Below are 16,077 nucleotides of genomic sequence, written 5' to 3' on the forward strand. Positions count from 1 at the left end.
TCCAAAAGTCAGCGATATTTATTGTGCAGTCAAGAAATTGAACACAGGTGGATTTCAAACAAATACAGGTGTACCTTGTTAATGTACTGTATTTAGTGTGATCTCTCAAGATAATTGAATACCTCACCCAATTTAGGTTGTTAAAACAAAGGGGCTGAATACTTATCAATTAAGTAATTTTCAGATTTTTATTTTTAATATGATTCTGAAGATCTAAATACTTTATTTCATTTTAACATTATCAAGAATGACTTCTACTGGAGTGGAACAAAATCCCATTTAAATGTGCTTTAATTTGACTTAATTGAAACACAGCAGAACGAGAAATAATCAATGGGGGGTGAATACTTTCTGTAGGCACTGTACCTTACTTTCCTAAGAGGTCTCCCATCCCTGCACTGATCAGATCCAACCGTGCTGAGCTCCTGAGATATACTGCTGAAGAATATCTTGAAATGTATCTGAAAGCACACTAGGAGTCGATCAACCTACATCTAAATAATGCTATGATCTTGGTTCCAAATTTCTTTTCCTGTCCCCACACGTGTATACCCATCTCTGACTTTGTTGTAAATCAGTTTTTTGTGGCACTTCATTATCTGTCTCAGCTGGTTTGCTTGTCAATCGTCCATCCTGTTTTCACTTTGGCATACGCTGTTCTTTATGGCCTGTTTGAATCAGTTCTCTTAACTGATCATTTCATATATTGCCTAAGTTAACTTCACCTTGAAACAAGTTGGCTTTATATTGCTCACTCTTTTGCCTTCAAAAATGTTCTAGATTGAAGTGAATGCCGGCAGTTGTTTTGATGTTACATATTTAAATCATTCAGTTTTCTTTTAGATTTAGAAATTTTGGACCCCCTTTGTAGCTTTGGATTTATATGAATACAGCGGTTAAAGAATCTGTTTGACTTGAGAATGTCATTGCATAATTTGGGATTCTGGTTTTCAGTAGTCTTTCAAAGAATATTTAGTTTTAAGTGTTTCGCATATACGTTTAAATAGGTGTTTTCCAGTGCTTTGGATTTTTAGTATATAGGGATGTTGTCTGTATACCATTGAATTTTATTTTGAGTGGTAATGATTTTTTGTTTAAATTTTGATTTCTTAGTACATTATTTAAAGATGCATTTCTATTTTTTCTAGTATTTTTCCTTTTTTTAAATCATAAATGAAGATGGTATTTGATTATAAAATTATTATACAAATACAATTAAATATATGCTTTTCCTTCTTGTCACTGTACTGTATGTTGCTGTCACACAGTTAATACATCTGAGCTGAACAGCTATTAATAGTAAAGGTTAAGGTATGCATGGATTTTAGATGTTTGTGCTCCTGCATCAGACACTTAAGGCCATGCAGTGTTTATGGCAGTTCAGATATACTGTACATACTGTAGGTGCACTAGCACATTCTTCTGCTTGTCCTTTTTAACAAGGAATTACAGCAGTGTCGTTGTTGATTTAAACCAAAACTGTTCATGCCAACAACTACCAGAAGCTTTAACTGTTTATTAAAGCATTATGTTATTTTTTTGATTAATTAAAGCTGTAGTTTTCAGAATGGGCTTTACAACATTACAATGCACTGGAGATAGTGGTAGTGATGCACTAATAAAATAAGAAAGGTTTTAATTTTGTATCCAACACATTTTCATCATCATCATAATAATTAACACGTCTCGAAGTGCTTTACAGTAGCTACTTAAAACATGAGAAACAAGCAGAAAAATGTGCAGCAGAAGGCACGTGGTCATTTGAAAATGGAGCAAAAGAAAATGGAGAAAGAAAAGCTTTGGGGCATAGCACGAGATGGCCCTGTCACCCATAGAATGTAAATGAGCTTGGGGGACATATAGAGGACCAGTCAGACAAATGAAGGTTGCAAGGTGGATAGTACACAGATAAGTCAGACAGGTACTGAAGTACCAAGCCGTATAGAGCCTTATAGGTGAGCATGAGGATTTTTAAGTCAACTTGAATCCTGATGGGAAGCTAATTCAAGTACTGCAAGACAGGTTTAATGTGATCACTTGCACGTGACCCGGTCAGGATTCAGGCTGCAGAATTCTGTGTGAGTAACTTGATTTGCGGTGTGATTCTTATACCACTAGTACATCTTTCCAAGCAATGCTGATGCTACAGGTTCTGAGCCATGGGGGTGATCTGTGTGATGGAAACATTTTTTTATTGCATGTTACTCATGGTTTAATTGTTTAGTTTATCAAGTACTGAGTAATGTGTATACAGTATGTAGTAAATTACATTTAGTTCAGTTTTTCATGGTGGTTTTCTGACGGAGAGTTTAAGTTCTCTACACTGACAGTGATTTGCTTTAGCTGGGGAGGAGGCTATATTAATATACAGTACATGTATTAGACAAAAAGTTCTTACAATTAGTCCCCTTAAGCCTCAGTTATTATTCAAGTCACACTTTCTAAGTATTGCAGCCAGAGGATATGGTAATATATATTTCCTGATTAGTGTTTCCATCAGTGGGTGGAAAAACAGGAAGGTAAATGTGAATTATTTATAATAAGACAAACAATGAACTACATTATATTTAGAATCCTCAATTTTTTTTACTTAGTTTTTTTAATGCCTTATGCAGTAGAATCTGGATTAATTGAGACTTTAGATGGGGGAAAAAAAACTTAGTGTTACGACTTTCTTTAAACGTTGTTGCATAAAATCATTTTTTCACTTCTCCAGCCAGTAACATTAATGAAGACACCACAGGGCCGTAGGAGATACTTGGAGAAACAATTATTTAAAAATTGTGTTCAATGATTAGTAGTTTTAAAAGATAAATGTATATATGTAGTAAGCATTTTCCTATAAGGCAAAAGCTGCATGAAGTCTGCAAACCCTTTAACACGTTGGACTCTTTGTGTCATTTCAGATAATTTTGCTGTAGTCAATTTGAATGACCTTTTTTGGAGTGTTATTCTGTAGCTTGTACAGTACACGCTCGATTAGATATAAATCTGGAGATTCACTTGCCCAGTCTTAAGATTTTCTATTCATTTTTCTCCTAATGAACTTATTGGTTGCATTGGCCTTATGTTTTGGGTCATTGTAGTTCTGTATAGTCAAGCAGTGCCCTGTAGGTATATACTCTACGTAGTTCCTTCTATTTAAGCAGACAAAGTGTCAATGAATATCTTAACTCATTCTGATACTGCCATCATTAGGTCATCGGTAAAGACAAGTGAGCTATTTCAAGAAGGCCATGTATGCTCTGATCTTGATATTACCTCCACTTTGCTTCACAGTTGAAGTGGGGTTCTTGGTGCTGATAAGAGGTTTGCATTTTCCCTGTATAGCCTTTGTATTTCTGCTGACACTAAAGACCAAGAAAGAAAGATTAATAAGATGTTCACAGCTTTTTATGTGCCTAGTCACCTCCAAGAAAATCCTATCCAACAAGTGACTTCTAATCATCAATCGTCCCAATACTATGGGAGTTATACAAAGAGGTTGAACACTACTACACCCAAGCGTTAGGAACTGACTTTACTTGTTGTACTTGTCTTTTCCATGACAAAAAGTATATTAATAATTTAATCATCACCATCTGAAAATTTTGGAGAGTACTCTATTGCAGATTAGAAGTGCAAAAGTTCACTGAAATCATGGACAAAACATTCAAGACTTTGGCAAAATGATTATTGGTGTAACTGGGTGGAGTTAATGCTGTGGTTCCCCCAGTTTCAGCTAAAGCTCAGCTTTGTGCCTGTAACAGCCACAAGAAGAAATCCACCGAGATAGCATTAATCTGTACAGGTGACTACCACTTCTTTCCTATAATAATAATTATAATAATTGCTTACACTTATATAGCGCTTTTCTGGACACTCCACTCAAAGCGCTTTACAGGTAATGGGGACTCCCCTCCACCACCACCAATGTGCAGCATCCACCTGGATGATGCGATGGCAGCCATAGTGTGCCAGAACGCTCACCACACATCAGCGATCAGTGGGGAGGAGAGCAGAGTAATGTAGCCAATTCATAGAGGGGGGTTATTAGGAGGCCATGATTGGTAAGGGCCAATTGGAAATTTGGCCAGGACACCGGGGTTACACCCCTGCTCTTTTCGAGAAACACCCTGGGATTTTTAATGACCACAGAGACTCAGGACCTCGGTTTTACGTCTCATCCGAAGGACGGCGCCTGTTTACAGTATAGTGTCCCTGTCACTATACTGGGGCATTAGGACCCACATGGACCGCAGGGTGAGCGCCCCCTGCTGGCCCCACTAACACCTCTTCCAGCAGTAACCTTAGTTTTTCCCATGAGGTCTCTCATCCAGGTACCGACCAGGCTCACACCTGCTTAGCTTCAGCTTCATCTGCTATGCAGATGATTCCTAGTCTAGCTTCCCCTCTGAGTAGACAAGGACTACCTGAGCCTTTGTCCGGAACACAGGCTTCACACATGTGACGCCCTTCCCCTAATAACGTCGTAGAAATGCAGCTCTTCCTCGATTCTGGTGCGTCTCTATACACTGCCCTCTGGTGGTCTAACCTGATTTCAGCACTTCGCACCAGCTGCTCTGTTCCAGGAACACAGACTCAAGTATTCAAGAACATTATTAGACTCTGCCACACAATGTTAAATGAAAAGGAGTTAGATCAATAACATTGGAGGTTGCAGTCATCACATAAGGCTTTTGTGTGTTGTAAAATACAAAGTTTATGAGGTGACAGTAATGACATTTTCCATATTCTCAAGCTCTTTAAGATTTTCTTTTATAAGTTTGAGCTGCCTGCAGTCATTCCTTAAAATTAAATGAAATAGGCTCTGCTTTAATGAAGGTTAAAGATGTGGAGTACTTATTTTTTCAAAAGGGTCTGCTTAAACCTAAAACAATGGAAAGAGACCTAAAGTCTAATGAAATATTTATAAGACCAAAACATAAGTATGCTACTTGGGAATATATGGTTGCCTTGGTACTGTTTTTTGAAAAGCTTTCCATTGAACATTGTATGCCAGTAATTCAAGTGTTACTTGTGTTGCTGCATCTAGCATTTATTATTTCAAATGTCATGGCAATTCAGTTTTATCTCAAGGTAGTTTGAGATGGTCGTAATAGCATCTGTTCATTGTTGTAAATCCACGAAAACACTCTCAGGTTTATTTTGAGTTCTGCATGGTTTCCGTTCTTTGTTGTGCATTATGCATTTGTCATTGAAGTATCACTCTCTTTGCATGGGCAGGACACCCTCTGTGTGTGTTAGAGGAACATCAAAGTTTACACCTTGCTCTTTCCAGTAGCTGAACTGTATGTAAGCGCTGACTGCTACTGTGTGAGACTTGTCTCCAATGTTCAGTTTCAGTGATTATATTTTATGTATTCCTCTATATCCCTTTACCTCTTGCAAAATTATTTTCATTAAACATTAGATAGAATATAGAAGACGTACTTTCTGGAACATGTCTATCATTGTTTCATTAAAGTGCTACAACACTAAATTTGGACATGCTGTTGGCTGTTAAAGTAATGGTCCTGTTTATCTGATTGGCATTCGTCTCTTTTATCCTACTGTATGTTTTCTCTTTTATGTGTCAGAATGTCATTTGCCATTACCGATTTAATGTTAACTTGGTGCTGCAGCATTTCCGATACAACCTTTTTCTAAAGGTCAAACCACAAATGCGCAAATCACATGAGAAAAGAGCATGGCTGTGACCGCATTCAGAAAGCAAAATGTTTTTCTTAAAACATGTAGCACGTCCCTGAGCCCCCTGTCCCTCTTCCTGTCCAAACGCAAGCCCTGAGTTGCAGAAATACAGTTCCCGTGAGTGGGAGGTAAATGGTTTAGGATGCTATGTGACCTCAGAGGGTAGTAAAAGCTCTAGTTTTCCGTGTCTTCCACATTGCAGGTGACCAGTTGAGTGCCATACTGAATTCCATTCAGTCTCGGCCATTCCTCCCAGCTCCCTCCGTATTTGAGCAAGCCGCCAAACCTCCCTCTTCCCTTGTCCACAGCCCATTTGTGTTTGGACAGTCCCTTTCCTTCCAGCAGCCTCAGCCTCAACCACAGCTTCCGAGTAAGTCTGTCTGTCTGAATGTCTGTCTGTGCTGCCTCTGCAGGTTTGTGTTTTTCCTTTAGGTGAATGACCTTTGCTGTTTCTTCAGTTGCTTGCCTGTGTTCAGTAGCAGCGGCACCATCCCTTTTCATTCCCACATCCATTTTGCTGTGAGCTTTGTATTAATTCCTCAACATTGCTTTAGACCTCCTTCAGGTTATTGGCCTACTGTTCTCTGCATAGATTTTTCTGCCCGAGTGTTATACTTCATGAGGCTGAATATCCACTCCTGTACGTCCCGAAAATTAACAACAACTTGAATGCACTTTTTCTTTTTCATGGGTTTTTGTGGTTTTCAGTCGAGCAGATTTAAGGGAATTCGTTTTTCAAAAATTCTTATCCAACTCTTCCCATAAGTATCTTTAGCCTGAGTTGAAAAATTCTTACTTGGGACTTCCTGTTAATAAAGGTTTTGTAGCTTGCACGTTATTGTGGTCTCAGTTAACATCTATTAACGCTTGAATGTTACAGGACTTCTTCTGGTTGTGGTAAATTGTACTGTCGCTAAATATTTCAAAAGGTGTGCCCGAGAGTGCATGTGAAAATAGAAAATTGCCCACGATCTACAGTATTTCACCCTTTTCATGTTTACTTAGAATAGATGGGGGTCCTTCAGGTGGAGTCATTCAGTATAGGTCATGAACAATTCACAGTGTGAACACAAAACTGCCACCAATCCATGCATTTATTATTGCTTTTTTTCTGCCTTTTCTCTATATCCTGTGAAATAGTTTTCTTCCATTTAAACTCTGTTGCTTACCTGCACTGTCTTCCGCTGTAGACACCTCATCTCGCAGCCTTGCTTCACGTGAGCGTGTGCACAAAAGCAGTGTAGCTGGGCCAGGCACTGCTCTTTCATCTCTAGCTCAGAAACAAAAGGGTGGGTATGCATGGCATCACAGGGCGAAAAATCAAAACTGCTGCTCTCTGCTTCGTTTGCTCCCATTCAGATCCTGACTTATTTGGTTTCTTGCACTTTTAGGCATGGCATTCAGCGTAAAGCCTAGAGAAACAGCTCCTTTCGTTGTGTGCGATACATTATGAGTGATGAAAAACCGAGTGTCCTGTTCAGCTTTGATCTCCAGTAAAACAGGGGTACCCACAGAAGTGTCCGCCCTGGTCAGATTTGTACTGTATGTCATATTCCAGGTCAAAGCTGTGCTCTTGTTTTTCACTAATCATCCCGTGGATATTTAACTTCCTTCAGATAGCAGTTCTCAAATTTGTTAAAATTGGCCAAATTTAACCAAATGGTTAAAACTGTAAAGATCACTTTAGCTTTTTTGTCATTCATCTTCCCCATACGATTCATCCATCACTCCACAGGATGTGAAAAAAAAATCTGGTGTAATTTGACAAGTGTCCATATATTGAGGAATGCTTCACATAAACAAACAGTAGTCTGTTACAATCTAGTCACCAAAGTAAAAGGTTCAATTCTGCTATTTAAAATATGTCAATTATATTTCTCATTTGTTATAGGATTTTGAAATAAATTGCTTAAAATTGCAAGAAAGGTTTAGAGTACTTGAGTTTTTAAGGGTCTGTTTTTTACCCTTTCAGCAGCTTTTAGATGATGAAATTTGCTGTAACATTTCAGTAAATAGACTAATAAGTTGTTTTCCGTGTTTGGACTGGTAATGTGAGATCTGCTGAGAAGCAAGATGGAGTGATTAATATTGCTTAACTCTGAGTTTAAATGGTCCCTTGCTTCTGATATGTTCCACTTGTTAGCTAAACATTTCTTTCTGCTTTCATAACCAAATTTAACAACATAAACCTAGTGCTCTGTCCAACTTTATCAAAATGTTTTATTTAGGACCTACAGTATATAAATCATTTTAATATGCATAAACAAGCAAATTAATTATTTTCTGTCCACCCTGACTCTGTCAGAATTGAAAATATTTAAACTGGATATTCTCTGGAAAGTACACATTGTAAAATCTGTAAGAGGCCTGGCATTTCTTAGTATCACAGGGACCAAAAGGATCACATGATTCTTCTATGCCAGTTCCACATTTCAGTTTCCAAATTGCCAGATACATTTTTATCATTCTTTCTTTTTATGGATGAAGTACAATTTGAAGATTTGTGGATTTGATGCTTTTCTATTTATTCCAAATGCCTTCTTTTCATAAAAATAAGTTTTCACATTGTGTAATAGTGAGTCTCTCACAATACATAGGTGAAAGAGGAAATGCGGCCACTGCCGCACGGCCAATGTCACCTGCAGGGAAGTCTGAACACCCAGGGAAGCACCGGCCAGAGAGCAGATCCCCAAAACCCGATGGGCGTGCCAGCCGGGGCTCTGCTGACCAAGGAAAAATGAAGAATAACGAAGGCATGTCTGCTAGTGAATCTCTGATACTGAAATCGGACACAGCCAAGCTGAGGTCAGACTCTCATAGCCGATCACTCTCTCCCAACCACAATACTCTTCAAGCCCTAAAGGCAGATGGCAGGACATCGGGCTTGAGAGCAGAATCGCCAACCCCAGGGTCCAGGTCCTCTTCTCCCAAACAAAAAGGCTCCTCCTCTGGCAGATCCAGCCCTTCGAGCACCAGTTCCCCTCGTTCTTCCTCACCCCACGAAAGGAACCTACCTCAGAAAGTGAGCGCATCTTCAAAATCCCGGTTAGATCCGCCCCGAGAGAGATCCAAGTCCGACTCCTACACATTGGATCCCGATACGCTCCGGAAGAAAAAAGTTCCCCTGAATGAGCCCTTACGTGGACGATCCACCTCACCGAAACCAAAAATTCTCCCCAAAGATGGAAAACCAAGTAACAACTCTGAAAACAGAGCTCCATCCCCCCATGTGGTGCAAGAGAACCTGCACAGTGAAGTGGTGGAGATATGTACCTCTAGCACATTATCCAACAGTGAAGAAGGCAATGATGAGAACCCTGACCTGAGGAATGCAGAAGAAGGATCATCAAAGGTGCACTTTAGCATAGGAAAAGCTCCCGTCAAGGATGAACTGGAAACAAGGTCATCCCCAAAAGTGAGCCGTAAGACATCTGGTAGACACGTGAGGCCAAAGAAAGAGAAGTCTGGGCCATTATTCAAAGGCGAGAATGTACGTCTGGCAGAGCCAGCCAAGCAAGCCATGTCTCCTTCTGTAGCTGAATGTGCCCGTGCGGTGTTTGCAGCTTTCTTGTGGCATGAAGGAATAGTCCACGATGCCATGGCCTGCTCTTCCTTCTTGAAGTTCAACCCTGAGCTGACTAAGGAGCATGCCCCCATACGCAGCAGTCTCAACTGCCAGCAGGCCATGGATGAAAAGGAAAACAAGCTGAAAAACAGACACTCACTGGAGATTTCCTCCGCCCTGAACATGTTCAATATCTCCCCTCACGGGCCTGATATTTCCAAAATGGGAAGCATCAACAAAAACAAAGTTCTCTCCATGCTCAAGGAACCTCCACTCCCGGAAAAGTGTGAGGATGGAAAGGCTGAGCCAGTGTCCTTTGATACTACCAGTCATTCTGCCACGAAGACCAAATCCCCTCTTCCCTTAACCCTTCAACATCTGGTGGCGTTTTGGGAGGATATTTCCATGGCCACCATCAAGGCAGCCACGCAGAACATGATCTTTCCCAGCCCTGGTTCCAGTGCCATTCTGAAGAAAAAGGAGAATGAGAAAGATGGTAAGAAGGCCAAAAAGGAGAAGAAGAAAAAGGAGAAGGCTGAGGTCAGGCCAAGAGGAAATCTTTTTGGGGAAATGGCCCAGCTTGCCATGGGAGGCCCAGAGAAGGACACCATCTGTGAGCTGTGTGGGGAATCACATCCTTATCCAGTGACCTACCACATGAGGCAAGCTCATCCAGGTAATGTACCATCACCCAGAATATCGTGGGATAAACATGTAATTTCTATATTCCATCTTTAGTTACAAAAATAATCTTTTATGGTAACCTGAGTTTTTAATTTTTTTTAAAGGTTGTGGACGTTATGCAGGAGGTCAGGGCTATAACAGCATTGGACACTTTTGTGGCGGCTGGGCTGGTAACTGTGGAGATGGAGGAATTGGTGGAAGCACCTGGTACTTGGTGTGTGACCGCTGCAGAGAAAAGTATCTCCGTGAGAAGCAGACTGCAGCGAGAGAAAAGGTTTGTGTTTGTCTTTTGTAAATAAAAAATCAACAGCGCTGCCTTTCCTATTTAACAGAAGTAGTTTTAGAAAATAGGGTAAAACATGTTTAAATGAGACAGCATGTGTCTATGTAGAGTACACATGTGCTTCCCATGTTTGAGCGGTTTTTGTCTGTGCACTGAGCCGCTCTGTTTTTTTGATGATCTCTGGCTTACCGTGACCTCTCCAAAAATAATCTGTTCCAGAAATGTATGTATGTTTTATTTATATGGGTATCTCTTTTGTGAAACATTGAAGTCTTTAATTGGCATTGTAGCAGATTTTGTTTCAGTTTCAGCTCGTGTCTGCTCTAGAGGTGAAACTCTTAGATTTGTATCAGCTTTTTTTGGGGGTCTTTCAACAATATATCATATCAACATGTCAGTGGCCTTCATTTAGCTTTTCCAAAAATCTTTCAGTTCAGTTTGATACTCCTGTGCAGAGGGTTATAGGACCTGATAATAAAACAGGTACTCCAAATGCTAGGTTGCATTCAGTTGTGTGTTTTTTTTATATATCATTTTTTTCAAAGCTTTTGCTTTTTGTTTTTGACAGTGTGGTAGTAGCTACCATGATAAAGAAAAGTGAAAACCAGAAAATGAGATTTTTTTACATACATTTTAATTGATTCCACATATTTCATTTAGTGAGTCTGGTTTCACAAAAGATAGTCATTCTTATGCTGGCCCAGAAAAAAAGTATTTCTGTGCCCAAATTATTCAGAAACCTTATTAAAATAAGGAAATTCTAAAACAATTTAGAATTAAGTTCCATTATCCCAGTTAATGTGAAGAGCATTGTTCACGCATCGCCACTCTGCTGCCGGGCTCCAGGTATGCACTACTCAGTCACCTGGTTCTCTGCCCTACAGGTGAAGCAGTCGAGAAAGAAGCCGATGCAGGTGAAGACCCCGCGTGCTCTGCCCACCATGGAGGCTCATCAGGTTATCAGAGCCAACGCCCTGTTCCTGCTGTCATTGAGCAGTGCTGCCGAGCCCAGCATGCTCTGTCACCACCCACCCAAGCCCTTCCACACGCAGCTCCCCAGCCTCAAGGAGGGCGTCTCTGAGGAGCTGCCCAACAAAATTGGCTGTCTCTATTTACAGACACTTGCACGGTATGTGGCTACCTCACATTCTAACTTAAGATATCTGCCTTAAAACTTTAGATGAGATATTACTGGTTGAGCAGAAGACATTTTGCTTTACTTTCACTACTGCACAGAGCCCTAAGTAAATTAAATAGTTGATGTACTATAGATATGTTCTCAGTACAGCATTTTTCTTTTATAGTTAGATTACTGTTTCCCAGTTCTAGTCTTCAAGATCCCCACACATGCTGGTTTTCAGTCGAACAGGGATCTATCAATTAAAGCTCTAATTAAAGTAAGAAGTTGTTTAATACAAAAAGTTTCAAGGATTTCAACAGCTGAAAAGAAACCTCTGACATGATAGGGTGCTGAAAACTACTTAATCACGTAATTTATTAGTTCATGCCTGAAACTCGTTGGATATGCAGTTAGTGTACTGTTAGGTTTTATGGTTGTATATATTTTTTAATCCTTTGAAGGCATCACTCAGAAAATTTTGGGGCATATCAGGATGACAACCTCTTCCAAGATGAAATGCGGTATCTGCGCTCAACCTCGGTCCCAGCTCCCTATATATCTGTCACTCCCGATGCCAGCCCCAATGTCTTTGAGGAGCCAGAGAGCAACATGAAATCCATGCCTCCAAGGTAAACATTTTTCCTGTTCTGACATAATTTATATTATGGCCTGTCAAAAATATAGGTCTAGCTTTAAATAAAGCTGCAGATGTCTACAGTTTTTTTCCTTTACTATTTTTGTATTTGTCTCTTGCGAAAGTAATTTTAGCAATACTTTTTGAAGAAGAAGAAATTGCAATGGATTGTCTTTAGAACTTATTTATATAGCTTGTTCTGTTTTGCCTTCATCAGTTTAGAGACCAGCCCCATTACAGACAGTGATACAGCAAAACGCACAGTCTTTCAAAGGTCCTACTCTGTGGTGGCATCAGAGTATGACAAGCAGCACTCCGCCTCACCAGCCAGAGTCAAGGCCGTGCCCCGTCGCAGAGTCAACAGTGGCGATGCAGGTGAATCGCTTACATTTAACCCAGTGCACACTTACAAATGCCAACATGTTGAGATCAATGTCAGATTTGTGTTGTGCAGCATTTAATAAAACAGGTACGATTATAGAATTGGTCAGGCTAGATATTCAGTGGATTTTTCTTGATTGTGCTGTAGGGTTTGGTTTTGTGTACATTATGATTTAAAAGCTTGGTGCCCAAGCTATTCAACACTAAAATAGGCGGGCAGGATCCTGTCCGCACGGGCTTGAAAGGGAGACCCCGAGTGCTGACTTCCCCCTTTCCTTTTCTACCTCGTGCCTTGATTCTAGTCTGTTTTCTACATCCTAGACAAATTTCTGTGTCGAGCAATAATACGATTTTTAGATACTTGATGCTTACTGTTTGTAACACATGGCCAATGTATTGTTCAGAAGTGGGCTCCTCCCTCCTGCGCCACCCTTCTCCAGAACTCTCCCGCCTCATCTCGGCACACGGCTCACTCAGCAAAGGGGAGCGCAACTTCCAGTGGCCTGTGCTCGCCTTTGTCATCCAGCATCATGACCTGGAGGGCCTGGAGGTGGCCATGAGGCACGCCCTGAGGAAGTCTGCCTGCAGAGTATTCGCCATGGAGGTCTGTCTGCTCGGGGCGTATCGTTAGCAAATTAACTTGAAGCTCGGCTACACTTTCCCCCACCGTGTTCAATAACGTAGTGCATTTATTCCCTTTTTTTTTTCTTCAACTGACTTTATCTTGTGCGCCAATTAAAAAAATCTTTTTTTTAATAAAAAAATGAAGGTTAAAGATATGATGCTGTGCAGTAGGTTCTTTTAATCTTACAAGGTTTTCTTCCCTTAGGCTTTTAACTGGCTGCTGTGCAACGTCATCCAAACCACTTCTCTTCATGACATCCTCTGGCACTTTGTGGCCTCTCTGACCCCCTCTCCTTCAGAACCAGAGGAGGAGGAGGAGGAAGAAAACAGAGTAAATAAAGAAAACACTGAGCAGGTCTTAATTTTGTTTTGTTTTTTTTAGTAGGAAGTTCTATCTCGGGCAGCTTTGGATTTGTTTCTTGTAAATCGTTTTTTCCTCCTTTCGATTTTCAGTTGGGTTACTTTGTAACCAAATTTGCTTTTTCATAAAAAAATGTATGTTATACATATCTTGGGATTTAAAGGTGTATATCATATTAAATAACATTGTTTATTGAAAACCCAGCAATGTAAAAATTAATTTCTTCAATTGCTGTTTTGAGTTGGTAAGGGAGTCACGTGTAGTTTGTGCCTTACCTGAGTTTTCTGTGGAAAATTATAGATTGATTTTGGTTACATATGATCCAGTGAACTTCTTGTGCTGGCTATTTTTCTTGTTTTTGTTTTAATTGACAGTTTGTTTTTTGCAGGACAAGGACACGCGTGTCTGCGAGCACCCTCTGTCAGACATTGTGATAGCAGGGGAAGCCGCTCACCCTCTGCCTCATACCTTCCACCGGCTCCTCCAGACCATCTCAGATCTCATGATGTCACTGCCCAGCGGCAGCTCTCTGCAGCAGATGGCCCTGAGGTAGAGTACAAATCCAGCCGTCTCACACCCCTGCAGTTCTTACCTCCTCTAAAAGTAACTGCTGGGTCGATATTTCAAAATAACACAGCAGCTCCTGGTGTAACAAAATCTAATGGAAACTGTTTTGTGCAGATGCTGGAGTCTGAAGTTCAAGCAGTCAGATCATCAGTTTCTGCACCAGAGCAATGTCTTTCACCATATCAACAACATCCTCTCCAAGTCTGACGATGGAGACAGTGAAGAGAGTTTCAACATTAGTGTTCAGTCTGGATATGAAGCCATTAATCAGGTAAAAGGAACAGAACAACAGGGTGTAAACAGAATGGAACACATCAGTGCACTATTCCTCTTCTAAGTAAAGTAAGAACATCTTAAAGTAATAGTTGGTCGTCATTTGTCTTCAGTGTTGTGTTCAAAGAGATTTCTAAATTCCAGTTTCTTAAATTCAGTGTTGTGGCTGCTCTGAATCCCATTGTGTGTCGTTTTAGGAGCTGTGTGTCGTCACCTGCCTGAAGGACCTGACCGCCGTCGTGGACATCAAGACATCCAGCCGGCCGGCCATGATTGGCAGCCTCACCGATGGCTCTACAGAAACCTTCTGGGAGTCAGGGGATGAGGACAAGAACAAGACCAAAAGTGTCACGATCAGCTGTGTGAAGGGAATCAATGCTCGCTACGTTTCTGCTCACGTGGACAACTCACGAGACATCGGGGTGAGCTGTGTTGACTTATTGAGCTCCGATTCCTCATTGCCTTTAAATGTCATTATTCATGTGCAATTAGAATCTGGAGGCGCCACTTTACTAGTTAGCTGTTCCTCTGCCTGGGTGAAGATCTTCTCTTTTTCCTTCTGTGCTCCCTCCTTGATGTGAGCTATACTGAAAACACTTTGTGAAGGACCGTTATACTCCAGCAGCCTGGTGAATTTGTTAGACTAAGCAAACCATGAATAGTCAAAATGTGTTCTTCATTTTGCTTGCCTAATGTTTTAAAATTGTGATCTTAAAATGACTTTTCTTCCTTGTGCAGAACAAAGTCACATCAATGACCTTCCTTTGTGGAAAGACAGCTGAAGATCTATGCAGAATTAAACAGGTATATTATTATTACATATATATATACACAAGGCAAACAATCATCATCTTATCATGTACTTTTATACTATTTTATTCTCTTAATTTATTGTTGAAAGCAGGAAAAAGAACTGATCAAAACATGTTTTTAACTTTGCATTCTGTCTTCTGAAGGATGCATAATCGTTTTTGCTGTTAGTGTATTGACATTTCCTCAGAGCACATCAAAGGTTTATGATGTAACGAATTCATATTGGTTCTAGAAACATTAAAAAAAATCGATATGTGTATTAATTGCTGTTGCTTTCAAATTTTTTCAAGTGATCCAGTACAAAGGTGTTGCGTGGTCTTGTGGCATTTACAATCACTTTAAGGCAAATACCACAAGAAAGCAATAAAAAAAATCAAAGGATAGTAATGTACTGTTAAAGAATCAAGATTTATATTCAAAATAAAAAAGCAGATTCTGTAGAGTTATCTTTGGGATTTTCTGTATGGCCTTTGTGTGGATTTTAATTGCTAAAACATTCTCTATAATGACTATAAAATGTGCAGGGCTATCCTGTTGCAGCTTACTGTACATTCTCTCCTGAAAATGATCAGATGGAAATATCATTGACTTTAGAGTATGTTTTGGTATGATGTCCACGGAACCAAAATTTGAGTTTCTTTTTTAATAGGTGGACTTGGATTCAAGGCATATTGGCTGGATAACAAGTGAACTTCCAGGAAGCGATAACCACATCATTAAAATTGAGCTGAAAGGACCGGAGAACACTCTGCGAGTGCGACAGGTCAAAGTCCTGGGCTGGAAAGATGGGGAGAGCATCAAGATTGCTGGTCAGATCTCTTCCAGTGTGGCACAGCAGAAGAACTGCGAGGGAGAAACCCTTCGGGTATTCCGGCTCATAACATCTCAGGTATGGCTGGGGCCTGACCATGTCCTTCTGCGATCTGGGAGAATGATAATTGAATAAGGCGTGAAGTTCTGTTGGTAATTCTTCTCTTAACCACTATAAGTGCTCTTTTGGTGTTGCAGACTTGTGTAAATCATTTCGTAGCTGTGCATAAGCATATTATCCGTTTTTAATCAAGAAGCCCCAAATTCATAT

The 16,077-nt window shown here is 40.3% G+C and overlaps 1 protein-coding gene across 17 annotated transcripts in view; it reads left to right on the top strand.

Moving 5' to 3' along the window:
* Positions 1-16,077, top strand: part of mycbp2 (MYC binding protein 2) — a 104,740-nt gene that overhangs the window by 77,736 nt on the left and 10,927 nt on the right. For 10 of the 17 annotated variants that reach the window (XM_069179069.1, XM_015363802.2, XM_015363804.2 and 7 more), the window contains 14 exons: positions 5,894-6,061; positions 6,882-6,980; positions 8,289-9,932; positions 10,045-10,214; positions 11,108-11,352; positions 11,805-11,972; positions 12,195-12,352; positions 12,763-12,962; positions 13,188-13,337; positions 13,732-13,892; positions 14,025-14,181; positions 14,381-14,605; positions 14,922-14,987; positions 15,646-15,885. In XM_069179069.1, coding sequence (XP_069035170.1) covers positions 5,894-6,061; positions 6,882-6,980; positions 8,289-9,932; positions 10,045-10,214; positions 11,108-11,352; positions 11,805-11,972; positions 12,195-12,352; positions 12,763-12,962; positions 13,188-13,337; positions 13,732-13,892; positions 14,025-14,181; positions 14,381-14,605; positions 14,922-14,987; positions 15,646-15,885 — 3,851 coding nt within the window. The remainder of the gene's footprint in view (positions 1-5,893; positions 6,062-6,881; positions 6,981-8,288; positions 9,933-10,044; positions 10,215-11,107; positions 11,353-11,804; positions 11,973-12,194; positions 12,353-12,762; positions 12,963-13,187; positions 13,338-13,731; positions 13,893-14,024; positions 14,182-14,380; positions 14,606-14,921; positions 14,988-15,645; positions 15,886-16,077) is intronic. The other 7 variants (XM_015363806.2, XM_015363809.2, XM_006639026.3 and 4 more) reach the window with 5 other exon arrangements.

Source organism: Lepisosteus oculatus, chromosome 15 (assembly GCF_040954835.1).
Source record: "Lepisosteus oculatus isolate fLepOcu1 chromosome 15, fLepOcu1.hap2, whole genome shotgun sequence".
Lineage (NCBI taxonomy): Eukaryota > Metazoa > Chordata > Actinopteri > Semionotiformes > Lepisosteidae > Lepisosteus > Lepisosteus oculatus.